General features: G+C 41.7%; 1 protein-coding gene across 1 annotated transcript in view; it reads right to left on the bottom strand.

The window, feature by feature from the left end:
- SNX7 (sorting nexin 7) overlaps positions 1–20,486 on the bottom strand; it is a 71,907-nt gene that overhangs the window by 41,018 nt on the left and 10,403 nt on the right. The window contains exons 2-4 of the mRNA XM_087719295.1: positions 9,893–10,075; positions 1,304–1,414; positions 717–881 (exon numbers count right to left, since the gene is read on the bottom strand). Of these exons, the coding sequence (XP_087575421.1) occupies positions 717–881; positions 1,304–1,414; positions 9,893–10,075 (459 nt within the window). The remainder of the gene's footprint in view (positions 1–716; positions 882–1,303; positions 1,415–9,892; positions 10,076–20,486) is intronic.

The following is a 20,486-nucleotide window of genomic DNA, read 5'->3' as shown; positions in this document are numbered from 1 at the left end:
ACCACACTGAAAGGTGAATGCATAAATGCAGCTCATCATTTGCAGCTCGCCATAACCTGTCTTTGTGTTACATGCAACCACAACCAGTGTTTTCCATTTTGACTGTATTAAGCTTCTGGCCAGGCTCCTGCGAGAATCTCTCTGTAAGGCCAGGAGGGGAAAGTAGCAATAAGGGAGGAAAGAGAGCCAATTTGGTGTAGTGGTGAATGTCCTGGCATAGAAACCAGAAAATGATGAGTTCCAGTTTCCCTTCAGCCATGAAGGCCAGTTGGGTAACTTTGGGTCAGTCAACCTGACTAATATCCCATAATTATAATACAATACAATACAATAGCAGAGTTGGAAAGGACCTTGGAGGTCTTCTAGTCCAACCCCCTGCCTAGGCAGGAAGCCCTATACCGTTTCAGACAAATGGTTATTCAGCATCTTCTTAAAGACTTCCAGTGTTGGGGCATTCACAACTCCTGGAGGCAAGCTGTTCCAATTGTTGTTGTGGGGAAAATAGGAGGAGGAAGCAATATTGGTAGGTTCACCCTCTGGAGGTATGCAGGTGGCCCTGAGCCCAAAATTTATGTTGCTGAGAGGTTTTCCCCATTTTATGACCTTTCATGCTACAGTTGTTAAGTGAATCCTTGCAGTTGTTAAGTTAGCAAACCTGGTTGTTAAATGAATCTGGCTTCCCCATTAGCTATCTGAATATCGGAAGGTTTCATTACCTCTGTTTGTGCAGTAAGAAAAATTTTGAAGTCCTCATTAAAAGTTAAAGTAGGATGATCAGCAATCCGGTTTAAAAACTTATGCAAAGCTTTCCTTCTTGTTTCAATGAATTCTTCATTAAATCGTTCCACAACTCCTTTCATTATGAATTTTTCAGGCAACGGCTAAAGAAAGAAAGAAGTGAAGAAGGAAACTAATTAAGGTGCATTCATGCATAGATACCTAAACCGCAACGCTAAAAATACAATTTCTATGCATACTATGCCTTAAAATGGAATGACTCACGGCTCTTTCTGTATCGGCACAAAAAGTAACAGAGAAGGTGGGTAGAGAGAAATCTTTGTTAACATATCCACATTTTCACTTTAGCAACTTTGTCTGTTTTGGGGGCAAGATTCAAAACATGATTGGAATAAAATGGCATGATGCCATCATTCACTTTACAAAAAACACTGTTGTCTCATTATAACTAACCCAATAGGGAAACAGTCCCAAAACTCTATTCTCTGGTAAAATTGGCCGTTGCCAATTTTAGTGCTCTATCTCTGGAACCCGGTTTTCTATGGAAGCCAATAAAAAGTCTTACAGGAATAATAAGTGTTGGATGCGCTTCTTCAAGTCTTCCTTTCAACCACAGAAAGTCCTGATAGCGCCTTCTAACGTCATACTCACTGGAGTCAAATTCACCACGAGTTGTCTGAAAAGAAAACCGTAAAGTAAAAAAACGAAACAAAATGAGAAACTTACGTTACATATATGGTCGCAATAATAATAGATGACTAGGGAAGGAACCAAATGAAATCATATATAATACTGAGAATTCACAATGTATAGGATTCATCATTCAGGTCTTGTTTGTAGTCCAGGTCAAACCCTCTAAGACCAGATGCTTTTTTTCATTTCTTTCACTGAATATTTGTGATCTAAAAACTGCCCATATAACTTTCTCAATACTTTAAGCTGATTCTTCCAAGCAATAACAGGTCCTATACAACTCTGCGCATCAAGCAGGCCCTTTAACCATGCATGTTCTAAAATTTTACATAATATTCTAGCATAAAAATCTTTGCACTCTACATCTGCAGGGCACCACTTGAAGAAGGCTGTTCCAAACTAAGCTTGCCAACAACTTTAGAAGAAATGCCAGAGATCTTGAAATGAACACAAAACTTGAGCCCTAGAAGATATAGTAAGGCTCACTTCCAAAGAGAAATCATGCATGAATTGGCTGTCCTAGAGCAGGAACATGGGAAAGAAAATATGGTTGCCAAAATGTAGCTCCAAAATACTTAAGCACAAATTGCGGATAAATATAGAGTTGAAATGAAAAGACTGTATGTACAGGAACAATCTAGAACCGTGATGGCCAACCTGTGGCACGGGTGCCAGAGGTGGCATGTAGAGTCCTCTCTGTGGGCCAGGGGTGGGTTTCAAAATTTTTTAGAACCTCTTCTGTAGGTGTGGCCTGCTTTGTGGGAGTGGCTTGTCGACCATGTGACCTGGTGGGAGTGGCTTGGCAGTCATGTGACTGGCTGGGCGTGGCCAACTTGTAAAATGTGGTGAAACTCACTTAACAACGCTCTTGCTTAGCAACCAAAATGTTGTCTCAGAAACTCTGGCATTTGAAGCATGCAAGTCTTAAAGTTGTCAAGTTACAAGACCCTTGCACCCCTAACCCTTTAGGAAAAAAGCCCCAGGGGTGTTCAAACTTGACAGCTTTAAGACTTGTGGACTTCAACTCCCAGAATTCCTCCTCCAGTCATGTTGGCTCAGGAACTCTGGCATTGAAGTGTGCAAGTCTTAAAGCTGTCAATTTACAACACCTTTGGACCCCAACCCTTTAGAAAAAATCCCAAGGGTGTTCAAACGTGACAGCTTTAAGACTTGTGGACTTCAACTCCCAGAATCCTCCTCTCGCTCTTCATTTTGATGATGTGCGGATGGGCGGGGGGGTGGGAGCTGGAACCGGTTCTAAACGGCACTGTAGATTTGTGGAACCTCTTCTATACAAGAGGTTAGAACTGGCAGGAACCCACTCCTGCTGTGGGCACACGCACTGTTGCCAGCTGCTCTTCTGGTTTCTAGTACACACATGTGCACTGGCCAACTGATCTTTGCAGGCATTGGAAAATGGCCCGAAAAATGCCCCCAAAACACGCCGTTTCTGGGATGTTTTCTGGGCCAAAAACGGCCTGAAAAATAGCTTGAAAACAGCCACAAAAACAGGCATGTGCTGTTCTTCAGGTTTCTGGTGCTACGTGCATGCACACACATTCTGATTTGGGCACTTGGTGCCCAAAAGGTTTGCCATCACCGATATAGAATATGTATACAATGTGAAAACATATTGAAGCTTCTCTTCCGTCCAGTATAAACCAAGATTTCCTATTGCAGTATAAATTTAAATTGATTCATAAGTGCCTACCTGAATTCCAATTGCACTATTCCCTTCTGGGATAAGCAATCACACGCAAAGTGCCAAGAAGGAATAAGAAACAAAAAAAAATCAAAGAAATGTTGGCATGAAGAAAAAAAAAGAAGAAAAAGTTAAATCTAGTTTACATTAATATCATTCACAATACATCTCCCTATCTTTTTATCCCTGCAAAATGCCATTATAATCACTACGTTTATATACCGCATCTTTCAGCACTGACTTTTGATCTCACCACTCCTTTTTTCCAATACCATATCAAATCCACTGAACCATAAAACTTTCCAGGTCTTCTTTCGTTCTACTCCACTCGCTCTCCTGTTGTATACTTGTTCTGCAATTCAATCCTCTTTCATTTGCTCTATATGATTAAAGTATATTCTGGGGTATGGGTCATTTACTTTTGCATCAAATCCACATTCATTCATGAACTGAGCATAGAGTCTTGGACTTTTCTTTCTTGTTTGACCATGAATACTTCTTGTGTACACAATGTTCCTACTACATGCCGCTTACTTTACTGTTTTTCCTAATATACTTGTTGTGGCCCAGGAGGAGCTGTTGGAGCTGCCACCAGACTCCGACAGCGAGGGGCCCTATGAGTCGGCTCTGGAGGATGTGGAGGACCCTGGACAGGATTCCGACTCCGAGCAGGGCGCAGAGAGGCTGGCTGGCCACCAGGAGGCGCTTGAGCCTTGGACCAGAGGGGAGGAGACAAGGGAGTGATCCGGACGCCAGTAGTGAGTTGTTCCTGGATGCCTGGCAATGAAGAGCTAATAGGCGTCAGGAACAGTTGTGTAAGTACAGGAGGTAATTGCACTCAGCTGGTGGTCATTAGGCTCCTCTCCAGACTATAAAAAGACTGCTTGTGCACACGCCCCTCTTGCAGAAGTCAACGCAGGAACTAATGTTGGAGAACATTATGATGAGCTTGGCAGGCTGGATTGCTGCCACGGTTTATCTGTGTTGGATTGCTGCCAAGTCTTATCTGTGCCGGTTTGCTGCCAAGGACCTCTCTGTCTGTTAATTAAATGTTGTAACTTATCTTTGGCTCGGAGTGTGTGTTGGTGTGGGACGAGGGGGGTCAGAACAATACCTAACTCTTACTTCCTGTAACAAATTGTACCGAAACAGATTTACAGCCATCTTGTTCTATAAATTCTCCTACCCTAGAGCGGGCTACATACCACCCACTGCTTTTCTATCGTCATTTACTGTACATATTTCAAAACTTTTTGGCCCAATTCCCCATTTTTGTAAATATTTGACCAAAATACACAAATTCATCTAGTTGCTTTGGTTTTTTAAAAAACATATGCATAACTTGACATCATTCTCTCAATGTTCCCCATCAAACACAACTACTCTGGACTTTGATGCATTAATTTTCAGAACCATATTTTGCATGGCATCATATAATTTATCTCAATCGACAACATGACATCTGCTGTATACAGAAGGACAGGCATATTCACATCCCCAAGTAATATATCCCTAAGATCCAACTTCTACAATTCCTTATGTATTTAACCACCAATACATTAAATAACCAAGGAGAAATCCCACAGTACCTTTCTCCCTGCTCAATGTTTAGTAATTTAATAAAATTCCATTTATATTTTTATAGCAATAGCACTTAAGATTTATATACTGGCTCACAGTGCTTACAGAGTCAGCTTATTGCACCCCCAACAATCTGGGTCCTCATTTTAACGACCTCGGAAGGATGGAAGGCTGAGTCAACCTTGAGCCAGTCAGGAAAGAAGGAATCGAAACTCTTGGCAGTGTGAGCAGAGTTAGCTTGCAATACCGCATTCTAACCACTGCACCACCAAAGATCGATCTATCTATCTATCTATCTATCTATCTATCTATCTATCTATCTATCTATCTATCTATCTATCTATCTATCTATCTATCATCTATTAGATCACCCACTCAGCACATCTCACGGTAGTGTACAAACTGAAAACGTAACAGATCAGTAAATTAATCAAAACCATACAAAGGAAAAGATGGTCAAAGAGGCAAAATAACAGAGAGATAACAGCAAAGCCATCTTATCATGGGCCCAATGCCTGAGAAAAGAATCAAGTTTTTAAAGCCAGCTTTAAATTAAGCTATTTCCTAATGCTTTTTCATATAGGACTCCCCGCAGTCATTCTATTTTCATATTCTCAAATGTCTATATTTTCTTTCCCTATTTCTCAAGATTATCTCTTGGTAGTGCCAAGTAGTGATTTGCTCCATATTCAAAATCTCTCATTACTCTTGTATCCTTCACTAATGCTCACAGGTTTTCATCACAAACAATAAGATCAGTCACTTTTTTTTTCTTCCATGCCTTTTCAGGTGTATAAATGGATGTGCTTATGATTAAAATAGGTATTTGAAATTAACAGAAGATCTTTTTCTAAGCAAGGTTTCTCAATGGCCTAATCACATTTTTCTGCATTTTCTCAGCATGTTGCTATTCATCCATTCACATCAGTTAACAGCATATTAGACTGCCATTAATTCTGAATGTTGCATAACCTTTCCCAAATCATATTTTTAATTCTTCAATTATCAGCATTCACTGTAGCACAATAGGCAGCATTGCCAATGTATGGGATTCTTGCTTTCATTCATACACATAACAACCTAGATGGCACAACTTCCTACTTTTTGACATACAATTAAGGCCATTCATTTAATTAACCATTCACTCAATTAAACCTATTAAATTAAACATATATCTTTGGATTCCAAAGACACTGTGCACACACTCATTAACTCCGTTCTACGAGATGCAATCACCTTCATTCAGATGTATTAACTCCTTTTCCTTTCCCTGAAATTCAGAGACACAAACTTTCTTTCTTTACTTTCACTTATTAATTCATGCTGTTTATCATTAACTCTTTTTGCATTCCACCTCACTGTCTTCCATAAGGATGTTATAGTTGTAGGTAGAATCATCACATTTTTATCTAACACATTTTAATAAGATAAAGTGTAGGCTATGTTGCTAGTCGTAATCATGCCCACCCCATACTTAGCATATCTTGTTCATTATTAAGAGTAATGCTTGTTAGTTTGGGCACATTTTTGCCAATATGCCACACAGATTTGATCTTAATCCAAGAACAAAGAATTGGGATTTAATGGCTTCAAAATGAGGGTGCTCCTTTTCTCTAAGAAAATTCTTAAAGATTATAATAGGAAATAAATGTTTTCCAAATTGAGCAGATTAAGATGTTCAAGTATGTCCATAAATTACCTTCAAATTTAGATACTTTTTCAGCTATTTTTTCATAAATACTTTCACATTTATATACACTTTTCGAGTATTTCCTGAACGTAGAAAATGTGTGAAGCCACAGTATATGCATTATTATATTACCTAGCTACAATGCAAATATTTAGATTCTTGTTGCAATCAATCTATACAATGCAAAAATACTGAGTTTTTTGTTGTTTTGTACTCTGACTTATATAGCTTTTTGAATCTTTTCAGTCAACATTTATTATAATTATACTGTGAATCCCTCTCTCTATTCCAAATGCTCTCCTTTGGATAGTATTAGGAAGTTCCTCTGTAGCAGCCTGAATGAGGAATTTTGGCCTAAAATCCTAGTTAAGATAATCCTTTTAGATGAAAATCTGGCTCAGGTGAATTTTGATAGAAAGTTAACACATGAGGAAACTTTTCTTTCAATTAAAAAAAGAGTTTTGTGTCATGTTGACAATGCGCAGGATTCTCCTCAGTAAACACATTTCAATCTTGTGCCAAATATGCACAGAGGAATCCAAATAATTTAATGAACATGATAGTCATCAATAAGAAGCGTTGGCTGATTATTAGTAACAGAATATGTAGAATTCTCCTCAGTGAGATCCCTGTCTTCTAATAGGGTTTCAATTCTTCATCAGAGAGTATCTTAGGACTGTAATTCCAGTGTACCTCCCAAGAGATTCTGTTCTGGGCTTGTATTCCCTGACAGATCTTACAAATCCTGTAAGTGACATAAGTAATTCATAAAGGCTGCAGATAAACAAACACAGTTGGGGAAAATGATAAATACATTCAATGCAAAGCAAATGAGTTGTACTTGCTATTCAGTTGCTTGCTTTCCTCTGATCTTTTTACAACTGTTACAAAGCCAAGACTCATCAAGTTACCTTATCACCAATATAAACCAGGGTTATTTTTTTTTTTGAATATTTAGCAATAGCAATAGCAGTTAGACTTATATACCACTTCATAGGGCTTTCAGCCCTCTCTAAACGGTTTACAGAGTCAGCATATTGCCCCCAACAATCCAGGTCCTCATTTTACCCACCTCGGAAGGATGGAAGGCTGAGTCAACCTTGAGCCTGGTGAGATTTGAACCACCGAACTGCAGATAACAGTCAGCTGAAGTAGCCTGCAGTACTGCACTCTACCCACTGCGCCACCTCGGAAAGAAAATTCAGCTTTTCTTCAGTCCTAGGTTTTAGAAATTCTTTCTATGGGTGTATCTCTTTGCATTCCACCTCTATTCTTGTTCACAAATTGTGATTACATAATATCCGGGATGTTTTCTTTGGACTGCCCGTGCTTATCACATTTTCCTTGCCCGGGCAAGGATGGTTTATCCCCAAGAGTCTCATCAATTGTCTTGAACAATGATGTCACTGGTCATGGCTGACATCTTGCACAGGAGATTAAATTAAGGGCCAGCAGGCATAGCTAAAAAGATGGACATTTAAACTTAGCATTGCACAGGGACATGGCTTAAGTAGCCACATCCTAGCTTCTGAAAAATTAATGTCCCACCAAAGCATTTTTCTTACATTTGTAATAAAAAATGAAAAGCAAAGAGATTTGCCTCCGAATACTGTCATCATGTATGTTTGAAGATCCAATGTTCAAGTACCAAAATAGGAGTTTGGATGAACATATGCAATCCTCCCTCGTCATATCATCTAGCAAATCCCAGGAAATGGGCCTTGTCTGCCATGGTTCCACCACAAAACCGCGTTCGACTAAAGGGCGCTCGACGAAACCGCGCAGCTGACGTCATCACAGCGCGACAACAGCGCGGAGAAAAAAGCACGCTGTAAACGCTAAACCTAAAATTAACCCCTAAACCTAAACCTAACCCCCCTAAACCTAATCCTAAACCTAACCCTTAACCTAACGCTAAACCTAATCCTAACCCTTAACCTAACCCTAAACCTAACCCTAACCCTTAACCTAACCCTAAACCTAACCCTTAACCTAACCCTAACCCTAACCCTAAACCTAACCCTAAACCTAACCCTTACCTTAACTTGAATAGCGCTTTGCTTTCAAAGCGCTATTTAAAGCGCCCTTCTTTCTCCGCGCTCGCTGTTGTCGCCCTGTTGATGACGTCAGCGACGCGGTTTAATCGGGTGTGCTTTAGTCGAGCGTGGTTTTGTCGTGCCACGGTCTGCCATAGCACCTACTCTCTAAACAGCAATCTTCTAGGCATCTGCAGCATCCCCCCCTTCCCCCCATTACTGGCCTTTAGAATCGTGGCACGTCAAAACCGCGGTCCACTAAAGCGCGGCCGATTAAAGCGCGTACGTGACGTCATCAGCAGCGCGACAAGAAAGAAAAAGGGCGCTTTAAAAAGCGCTTTTAAAGCAAGCCGATTCACATAAAGGTAAGGGTTAGGGTTAGGGTTACGTTAAGCGTTAGGGTTAGGTTAAGGGTTAGCGTTAGGTTTAGGGTTAGGTTTAGGGTTAGGTTTAGGGTTAGGTTAAGGGTTAGGCTTAGGGTTAGGTTTAGGGTTAGGTTTGGGGGGGGTTAGGTTTAGATTTACGCGTTAATTTTAAGCTTACCGCTCACAGCGTGCTGTTTTCATCGCGCTGTGATGACGTCACGTACGCGCTTTCGTCGAGCGCGCTTTAGTCTACTGCTGTTTTGTGATGGAACCCTTTAGAATAGCATTAAAATATGACTCTTATGCAACTCTTAGGTAGGATGTTTGGGGAAGTCAATCATTTGTTTCTATCAACATGGGGAGAAGACAGAATTGGCTGTTAAGCTACCCAGAGGAGTTGTAACTGACTGACCTGGAAACTTGAAAAAATAAATAAAGGAACTTCCTCTGTATAATTATAAACAGAGTCATTGTATTTTCTTGAGAACTAATAAGAGCACCTGCTGGCTGCATCATTTTTTTTCCCCTTGAAAAGCATTACATCTGCCGTCTCATCTGCAATCAGGAATAAGTTTAATGAAGGCAGGTTAGACATAGCTTAAATAAATAAGTAAACAAATAGTCCCATTTGAAATTTCATGCAGTTTCAAAAAACAGTTTGCTACCACTGTCAGGGAAGTCCAAACAGAGTCTCTTTGGAAATCTGTTGCAATTATAATTTGGACAGCTGCAATCTGGAAAAGACCTGGTTTGAAAAGCTTGCACTTTTATCACTTTCTGGAACTAATGCAAATGTCACAACTGCTCTTTACTTACTTTTTAAAACTTACTGTCTTCTTCTGAACACTTTACCCTGACAATTTGCCATGAGCACCCATGTAAATGAAATCATTTCTTCATTTTTTTGGTCTAAAACTGCATTTAACGTACATTATAAGTTGCCCAATGTTGCCATAGCAATTGGGGCAATTTATGCATTTACTGATTGGTCAATGAATAATTATATTATGGTTTGCTCTAACAAGATCCATAAGGCCTTATATATATATATTTTTAAAGTGGTACTTTGCTATAAGAAGGAACAAACCTTGGTGACAATTCTGTAAGTGATGAATGTCTCAATGGCCGTAATATAGCTTTCCGGCTCGTCAACCGTTATGAAAAGATCCTTTCCTTCTGGTTCATCCTCAAATTTGTACTGATTTATCATCGAAGATGGAGATGTTGGCATTAAAGGACTGAACGAGTTTGCCTCCATGAGTGACGCATCCTGTGAAAATAAACAAGGCAATTGGAAAGAAGTCATCAGGGTTACCAAAAGATAATGCCATAAAAGCAATGTGGGATGGCTTGCTATAATATACAATGGATGAATCACAGTTTGCAAGGCAAAATACACAAGACTTGTATTTCATGCTCAGCTTGTTTTTTTGTTTTTTAAATGAGTCACAGACTAGTTGCCATTAATGAATGTCATGCTGCTTTGTCCAGGAGTTTGAAGGAATGATATATATTGAGAGAGTTGTGAAATTTCAGCTTAAATAATAGATTTACTTTATATAGCTCCTTATTTGGTGAGAAAGAACAGTATCAATAGGGCTATGTGTACATACTGACAATTATGTCTCTTAGAGAAGTAATTATATTAAGCATTACCGCTCTAGAATTGACCAGCCTTTTTTTTTTTTTACCACTTCTCTCTGTAACAATTCTTCCAGAGTTTTTAAAGGCGGTTCTGTAACATTTCACTTTGTTGGCAAAAAGATCACAGCCAGCTGTTCTGTTCTTTTCTGGCCTAGAAAACAGGCAGCTTGCTTCTCAAAAATCAGCCAGAGAGAGGTGGGAAGATATAGCAATCAATCTATCAATCAATCAACTACAATAGCCTTTTTGTCTTGAAAATACACTTGGAATTGGGGTCTAAAACTTTCCTTGATCTCCAAAGTTCACTGGTTTTCTTCTTCTTTGCAGCAAGAGTTCCATTGTAACATGACACTGAATTTAGCCCTGCAGATCACATTTTTTTAATACAATGGTAATGTTGCGTGTATCTTTTCCTTGGAGATTATAATGCAATAGCAATAGCACTTAGACTTATATACTGCTTCATAGTGCTTTTACAGCCCTCTCTAAGCGGTTTACAGAGTCAGCATTTTGCCCCCAACAATCTGGGTCCTCATTTTACCCACCTCAGAAGGATGGAAGGCTGTGTCAACCTTGAACCTGGTGGGATTTGAACTGCCGAATTGCAGCTAACAATCAGTTGAAGTAGCCTGCAGTACTGCACTCTAACCACTGCGCCACCTTGGCTCTACAAATTGTTGAACAACTCAAAAAACAATAATGGTGCTTCTGGAAATCACCAAATTGCTACAGAAACCCTCATATATACTCAGTCTTGCAGAACATAAGTATATAACACATGAACACGGTTTCCAATTTGGTGCTATCAAAGACACATTTATTTATTTGATTTTTGTCCTGCCTTTATTGTTGTGGCCCAGCAGGAGCCATTGGAGCTGCCACCAGACTCCGACAGCAAGGGGCCCTATGAGTCGGCTCTGGAGGATGTGGAGGACCCTGGACAGGGTTCCGACTCCGAGCAGGGAGCAGAGAGACTGGTTGGCCACCAGGAGGCGCCTGAGCCTTGGACCAGTGGGAAGGAGACAAGGGAGAGTAATCCAGAAGCCAGCAGTGAGTTGTTCCTGGATGCACACCATTGAAGAGCTACTAGGCGTCAGGAACAATTACGCAATTACAGGAGGTGAATGTACTCAGCTGGTGGTCATTAGGCTCCTCTCCAGACTATAAAAGCTACTTATGCACACGGCCCTCTTTGTAGAAGTCAACGCAGGAGTCAATGTCGGAGGACAGTACTGTGAGCTTGGCAGGCTGGATTGCTGCCAAGCCTTATCTGTGTTTATTGCTGCCTGAGTTTGTCTGAGTTGCTGCCAAGGTCCTTATCTGTTTGTTATGCTTGGCTTTCAGCCACCGAGGTTTTGGTGTTTTGCTAATTAAAGCAGTGTTTCTCAACCTTGGCAACTTGAAGATGTCCAGACTTCAACTTCCAGAATTCCCCAGCCAGCGAACGCTGGCTGGGGAATTCTGGGAGTTGAAGTCCGGACATCTTCAAGTTGCCAAGGTTGAGAAACACTGAATTAAAGTACATTCCAGTTAAGCTTGTCTCAGCATTCGTTACTGGATGGAGGAGGGGGTCAGAACACTTTATTATTGTTTATAAGCAACTTAAGACAGCGAACATATCCAACACTCTTTCTTCTTCCTGTTTTCCCCACAACAACCCTGTGAGGGTTGGGCTGAGAAAGAATGACTGGCTCCAAGTGATCCAGTTGGTTTTTATGCCTACGGCAGGACTAGAACTCATAGCTTCTTGATTCCTAGATCAGCTCTTTAACCACACTATAATAACAAGCATGAATATTTTTTCTCTGTTTTTATTATGAACGTAGTCAATCAACTTAACTAATTTTAACCAAGCCACCATTTTTCATGAGCCTTGCACTATAATAATAATAAAGCTTAACCCAGAGGTGACCTTAAGCATGTGATATTTAAAGAAGTACTTGGTATTATCCTACCCAATTTTCAAAAATCATAGCTGCAGGCTTTTTGATCGTGAAGTGTGATGCTTTAGCTCATTCCTCTTGCACCGTTTTCTTATTAAAATGCTGCTTGTTCGACCTCAATATCCCATTCTAAAATATGTACAATATTATAGATTAACTTTCCTCATCCCAGGGGGAATTTGGCTTTCAAAGAATATTTGATGCAAAGTGTAACTGAATGGGGTCCAATGATTATCAGCATCTGTCTATGGAACCTTACATTTTGGTAGCTCAATACTGGTGAAAATGTTATTTAAAATATGCATTTCTTTAAAAACAACCCAACAACAGATTCAGATTCAGATTCAGATTAGTTTATTTGTATGCCGCCCTTCTCCGGGAGGGACTCAGGGCGGCGAACAACTCAAAAGGGGAAAAGGGAACATAAAACACAATACACGTAATTAAAATACACAAGAATCACATAGGCATACAAGTCGAGAGGGGAGGGGAACTCATCAACCCCAGACCTGCCAGCACAGCCAGGTTTTAACGGCTTTCCGGAAGGCCTGGAGAGAGGTGAGGGTCCGAATCTCCATGGGGAGTTCATTCCAAAGGGCCGGAGCTGCTACAGAGAAGGCCCTCCCCCGGGTGGTAGCCAGGTGGCATTGGCTGGTGGACGGAACCCGGAGGAGGCCGACCCTGTGTGATCTAACGGTCTTTGGGAGGTAATTGGCAGCAGGCGGTCTCTCAAGTACCCAGGTCCAATACCATGAAGGGCTTTATAAGTTACGACTAGCACTTTGAAGCATATCCAGAGACCGATCGGTAGCCAGTGCAGCTCGCGGAGGATAGGTGTAACGTGGGTGTACCAAGGTGCACCCACAATCGCTCGCGCGGCTGCATTCTGGACAAGTTGAAGTCTCCGAATACTCTTCAAAGGCTGCCCCATGTAGAGCGCAGATACTACTGTAATTCATATTTCAGCAGCAGATAGCTCTACTAAAAGATACTAGTTCAACCATTACAGGCAATCCTTGACTTACAACTATTCATTTAGCAACCATTCAAAGTTACAATGGCATTGAAAAAAAGTGACTTATGATTAGTTCCCGTGATTACAACAATAAAAATTTGAGCACTTAGCAATTGGTTCATATTTATGATGGTTAGAGCATCCTAATCATCCATGTGATTAGTAGTTGCAATCTTTCCTAGTCAGTTTCAGACAAAATTAAAGGGGGAAGCTGGATTTGGTTAATTTATTTATTTATTTATTTGTCTTGTATGCCACCCACTCCCGGAGGATTCCGGGCGGCTCACAAAAGACAAGGGAAAGGGGGGAAACGAGACAAAGACAACATATTAAAAACAAAACCAACATTCACAATTTCCGTGGAGGTAAATGCTTCTCAGCCCCCCACCAAGCCTGCTGGAACAGCCAGGATTGGTGGCTTTGCGGAAGGCCGGGGGGGTAGTAAGGGTCCGGATCTCAACAGGGAGCTCGTTCCAGAGGGCCGGAGCTGCAACAGAGAAGGCTCTCCCCCGGGGAGTCGCCAGCCGACATTGGCTGGCAGATGGAATCTGGAGGAGACCTAATCTGTGCGATCTAATTGGTCTGAGAGAGGTAATCGGCAGGAGGCGGTCTCTCAGGTACCCAGGTCCGATGCCATGTAGGGCTTTATAGGTAGTGACCAGCACCTTGAAGCGGATTCGGAGACTAATAGGTAGCCAGTGCAGCTCGCGGAGGATAGGTGTAACGTGGGTGTACCTTAATGACTGCATGACTCATTTAACAGTGATTATCTCAAGAACTGTGACAAAAAAAGTCTCTTAATCACCACCTTGCTTAGCAAATTTTGATCTTTATTATGGTTGTAAGTCAAGGATAAGATATAACTGGTCAGAAGAAACTTTCTTGCTGTGGCACAACTGTTCTGCCGAGTAACACTTCAGAGACAGTATATCCATTAGGACATAATTATATCCTTTGGCGTAGTGTTTTTTTTTCCTCTTCATGATCAAAATAATTTTTTCTGTTTATTGTTTTCCTGATTATGGAGGTTCTCTGAGTCTGGATTCTGGTTGAAGCTGTCTTGACTAGGAAAATCCAGGTCAGTAGATTTCCATCAAACATCCAGGAAAACCAGTTTTCCAATGTCTAGGAAGGAAAAAATCCTGTAAAATCGAGCAGTCTTCTGAGAGCAGCATTGCAAATCCAACTCAGTGGATCATCCTTGTTTGAGAAGAATACTGGCTAGTTCAAGTCCTCTTCGTGGGGTTGGATTCAGAAGACACACAGATGTTTCTCTCTGAGATAGATTGTTTTCCTGATTATGGAGATTGGAGACAAACTTTTTATTACGAAGACTGGAAATTTTCCTCTACAAAAACGGAAGGAAAAGACAAAAAAGAAAAGATAGTTCCAGTCTACTAAAACCACAGAGACTTTTAAGGAAAGGCCTAAGAAACCTGAAGTGAAGTTGAAGGAGAAAAAATAAAGGTAACAGTACAAAATCTGTGCCGATCTGTCAAGTTCAATTTTCTTCTTTCTCCATTTTTCTGACCTTATGTTAAATTTTCTCTCCCTTTCTCTTGCAGCTTGTTCCCGATGAATGCCCTTCCTTCTGAAATCCTTTATCTTTTATTATAGTCGAGCATCTTCTTACTTCACATCTATTCACTTTTGCTTTCTCTCTCTCTCTATCGATTTCATTTGTACTTTCCTTTTTTTCCTCTCTGTGTCTTCCACAATGTGTCTTTCACTGCTGATTGTAATCCTGTAGACAAGCCTAGTTTAATTTTCATTTTTTTTGAAGCTGTGGATATGCTGGAGAGAGATTGGCAGAGCCAAGGGGTGGAGTCAAGCAAGGAATTAGCCTGGAATCCCTACAACGGCATAAGAGGGCAAACTCCAATTCCCCCTCTACTGCTGTTGAACCTTAACTAATCTTACCCAGGTACGAGCTGTCTGTCAAAATATTCCTGTGTTTAGGCTTGAGCAATAAACCAGCTAATTGGACTCTTCACGTGTGATCCTGGTTGTTCATGCCTGACAGAGTGATTTCACTAGTAATTTAAAACATTTCCCCCATTAGTCACTCGTCACAGTTAAACTCATACAACTTTATCCAAAAATCTACTGCATAACGTGGGAAAACAAAGCCACGGACAGGCAGCCCTTGAAGAGTATTCGGCGACTTCAGCTTGTCCAGAATGCAGCCGCGCGAGCGATCGTGGATGTGCCTCGGTTCACCCACGTAACACCTATCCTCCGCGAGCTGCACTGGCTGCCTGTTGATCTCCGGGTACGCTTCAAGGTGCTAGTTGTCACCTACAAAGCCCTTCATGGTATTGGATCTGGGTTCTTGAGAGACCGCCTACTGCCAATTACCTCCACTAGACCAATTAGATCCCACAGACTAGGCCTCCTCCAAATTCCATCAGCTGGCCAGTGTCGACTGGCGACTACCCGGAGGAGAGCCTTCTCTGTGGCTGCTCCGACTCTCTGGAACGAACTCCCCGTGGAGATTCGTGCCCTCACCACCCTCCAGGCCTTCCGCATAGCCCTTAAAACCTGGCTGTTCCGACAGGCCTGAGGCTAAAGACTCGCTGCCCCACTTCGAATGGTATGATTGTTGTGCTTTTAACTATGTATGGTTTCTATGTTTTTGTAACTCTGTTTGTATTTCCCCTCCCTTTTTGAGTTGTGAGCCGCCCTGAATCCCTTCAGGGAAAAGGGCGGCATACAAATAAATTAAACCAACCAACCAACCAACCAACCAACCACCTCAAGGAATTTTTTTTGTAGCTAAGTAACCCATCTCTTCTCACTTCAGTCAGCTAGTACAAAAATTAGCTCTTTCTCTTCCGTGCCAATTCTGTCCGAACCTTTATATTACAGGTTTATGTGTTCCAGAACTAAAAACAAAACTGTAATGAATAACTAATCAATAAAACCTATTAACTATTTTTTGAGACTTTGCTTTAAAGGCAACAGATAATGAGTAGTTGAAAATTTATGGGAAAGGTTACTACCTAAAGGATAAAGGATACTAAAGGATATTTAAAGCTAACATTCAAAGTATTCAAATAAGTAGTAGCTGTGCAGTATATTTAGTATGTTATGCAATTCACTGAGAAAAACGCAAGGAACCCAAAGACCAGCAGGGGGCAGTGGTGGGTTTCAAAAATTGTTCGAACCTACTCTGTGGGTGTGGCCTCCTTTGTGAGAGTGGCTTGCCGTCCATGTGACCGGATGGGAGTGGCTTGGCGCCCATGTGACCGGATATGAAGATGCCGATGACGCTTGTCAGAACCACCTTAAATTACCTCACACACAGCACTGGCATGCATAAGAATATGATGTCAACTTGTTTTTTAAAAGGCATGTTTGGTTTGCGTTAAAACAACTTCAACACACGCAATGTTCTGATTGCACCACAAACGCAGTAGTCATCCTTACCTTTCACAGAGGCGCTGAGTTTTATAAATAGGAGCATGATAGTGTAGAATAATCATATCCAAGGACCAGTGGTGGGTTTCAAAAAGTTTTGGAACCTCTTCTGTAGGTGTGGCCTGCTTTCCGGGTCCACTGGTGGAACCTCTTCTAACCGGTTCGGTAGATTTGACGAACCGGTTCTACCGAATAGGTGCGAACTGGTAGGAACCCACCTCTGAGCAGGGGGTATAGGGCACGTTTACCTGAAGTAAATTGTTCTACACAGTGTTTAGCTATAGGAGATACACAACGGGAATCAGAGAGACTCTTTTCACCACAAAGAAAGCCATCATTTTGGAGGCTGTTTGCCACTGGAAAGAGGGCAGGAAATGTGTTACACAGTATGTCATATTACACATGTAACACATTCAATGGCCGTCAAAGGTCACCTTTTGCACAAATATCAATTCACTTGGGGCTAAAAATAGCACATATTTGCATTGAAAAGAGAACGCCCCGAGAAAAGAATTTATTTGCAACTTGTGCACGGAGTTCATGCAGATTAGGATTATATATTATAGAAGAGCCGAGGTGGCGCAGTGGTTAGGGTGCAGTACTGCAGGCCACTTCAGCTGACTGTTATCTGCAGTTCAGCGGTTCAAATCTCACCGGCTCAAGGTTGACTCAGCCTTCCATCCTTCCGAGGTGGGTGAAATGAGGACCCAGACTGTGGGGGCAATTTGCTGACTCTGTAAACCGCTTAGAGAGGGCTGAAAGCCCTATGAAGCGGTATATAAGTCTAACTGCTATTGCTATTGCTATATGGATCATCAAATAGTTGGTATGGAAAGAAAAGTAGGCACCCCTTGTTAATAACTATTTTGTCAATGCTGTTTAATTGGGTTTAGGCAGGGTGCTCCTGGGCTCCTGAAATACCAGATTTCTTAGAGTTGCAGACTCTTAGTTCACTTAGTTTGCAAATGTGAGCGCACGCGCCACTTCCGCATATGTGCTCAGTCTTCCGCGCATGTGCTTTTGGCTAAAAAAAAAGGGCCTAAATGGGATGCCATAGACCCTGGGCCACCCGCAATTTCGACTTCGGGCGAACCGGTCTGAACTGGCAGAATACAACCTCTGGTTGGGGATCAAGACTAGTTTAAAGACTGCAAAGTATTAAACTAATTCTCTGAGTCTGGATTCTGGCTCAAGCTGTCTGACTTAGGAAAATCCAGGTCAGTAGATTTCCATCAAACATCCAGGAAAACCAGGTTTCCAGTGTCTAGGAAGGAAAAATTCCTGTAAAATCGAGCAATCCTCTGAGAGCAGCTTTGCAAATCCAACTCAGTGGATCATCCTTGTTTGCGGAGGATACTGGCTAGTTCAAGTCATCTTGAAGTCATCAGTGGTGGGATTCAGCCGGTTTGCACCTATGCGGGAGAACCGGTTGGTAACTTTCTAAGTAGTTCGGAGAACCGATTGTTGGAAGAAATCTCCTTTTGTTTTTTTCCACTTTACAGGGCTAATACTGTAAGGAAGGCAGGAAGGAAACATTCTGGTGTTGTTTCTAGCCTAATCTTTACTGATCTGCTTACAGAAACTGCCTCTCGGGTTAACCCTTATTACATTGCAACAGCTAAGGTGAAGCGTCCATCGACCTGAGTGACCTTGAGCTGGCCACGCCCACCCAGTCAAATGACCACCGAGCCCCACCTACCCAGATGGTCATTAGGGCAGAGAACTGGTTGTTAAATTATTTGAATCCCACCACTGGGTTGGATTCAGATGACACACACATGTTTCTCTCTGAGATCAACCGAAAGCTGGCAAAAGAAAGGAAACTTCAGAGCTGGCTGTCCCTTCTGCATTTCTTCTGAGTGACTTCAGATACCCCATGGAGATAAAAAGAGGGGGAGACCGAAAGGGTCAAAAGTATTGCTAGATCAGATGGTCATACCTGAAAAAAATAGGCAACCAAAGACATGGCCAATGTTAAGGAAAAGGAGACGCGACAAAATAAAAGAGTTGGAGTGAAGGTGGGGCCAATGATTGGATTGGGTTAATACTCCCCCCACTCCCTTTGTGGGCAAAACAAAAGAAATTCCAGAAAGCTTTCCAAATTTTTTATAATTATCAAAACAAGCTCCGAGGAAAAGTAATTGAAAAGAAGTTGCTTGCTGGTTTGATTAATAGAAGAAATGACTCAGGGTTTTGACATTAGCTTATACCAGAGGTGGGTTCCTACCAGTTCGCATCAGTTCGGTAGAACCGGTTCGTCAAATCTACCGAACTGGTTAGAAGAGGTTCCACCAGTGGACCCGGAAAGCAGGCCACACCTACAGAAGAGGTTCCAAAATTTTTTGAAACCCACCTCTCTCTCTCTCTCTCTCTCTCTCTCTCTCACACACACACACACACACACACACACACACAGACTCACACAGAGAGAGAAAGAGAAAGAAAGGAAGAAAGAAATAAAGAAAAAAGAAAAAAAGAAAGAAAAAGTGAGAGATGAAAGAAAAAAAAGGAAAAAGGGACAGAGAGACAAAAGGAAGGAGAGAGAGAGAGAGAGAGGGAGAGAGAGAGAAAACACATGGCCAGCAAGCCACTCCCACCAGGTCACATGGCCGGCAGGCCACTCCCACAAAGGAGGCCACACCCACAGAGTAGGTTCGAACAATTTTTTGAAACCCACCACTGGCTTATACAGATAACATTTTGCTACATGTATCACTATTCCACTAAAACCCAGCAATCAGTGAGGCAAACAGAACGAACTGAGTGGAAAGGTCATCCTTGCGAAGTTTTTAATATAAATTTTATTCCCTGTCGCTACTAATATTTCCGGGGCCCTTTTTCCTAACTGGATATCCCTGTCCGATTCTGGTGTGCTTCAGAACAGAATGGTTATTTTGCAGTCAGTGCCTATGACCTCTTGGCTTACAAATTCAGTATTCAGCACCATCTGAGGATAATATATAAAAAGCTCTATTTGGGGCAAACAGGAGGAGGGAAATGCTGGAGGGAGAAATGAGGAACCATGGTCTTTGTTATTCTAAAATCACAATTGGGGTAAGTTCTTCTTTTAGCAGCTCTGAAAATCTTGAAAGCAGCATCCTGAACTGTCTGGCAGGACCTCATAACTTTCTAGAGAAGTATTGTTTCCAGGACATTCCTTAAATTAATTCAGAATCCGTAGTAGACTTATGTAATTATTTCCTTAACACCAATAGCACTGAATCTGTCCAGATCACACTTGACTATTGTTTACTTACACTTCATCATTAGTACTTACACAACTTTATCTCAAGCCACACTCACAGAGCCATGAGTGATGAGCCATAGTGGCACAGTGGTTAAAATGCAATATTGCAGGCAAATTCTACCGCACTGCCAGCAGTTCGATTCTCACTGGCTCAACTTTGACTCAGCTTTTCACCCTTCCCAGGTTGGTAAAATGAGGACCCAGATTGTTGGGGACAATCGTGGCACGACAAAACCGCGCTCATCAAAGTAGCGGTGATAAAACCGCGTCGCTAAAGCTGCGACGTCATCACCGCGCGTCATCACCGCCGCGACAACAGCACGGCGACAGAAGGGCGCTTTAAAACAGAAAGCCGATTTAAATAAAGGTAAGGGTTAGGATTAGGTTTAGGGGTTTGCTTTAGGGTTAGGTT

The sequence above is a fragment of the Thamnophis sirtalis genome, unplaced genomic scaffold (genome assembly GCF_051295495.1).
Source record: "Thamnophis sirtalis isolate CommonGarterSnake01/CBP01778 unplaced genomic scaffold, rThaSir2_p1.2 scaffold_7, whole genome shotgun sequence".
Taxonomy (NCBI): domain Eukaryota; kingdom Metazoa; phylum Chordata; class Lepidosauria; order Squamata; family Natricidae; genus Thamnophis; species Thamnophis sirtalis.
This window is presented reverse-complemented; position numbering and strand designations above follow the sequence as displayed.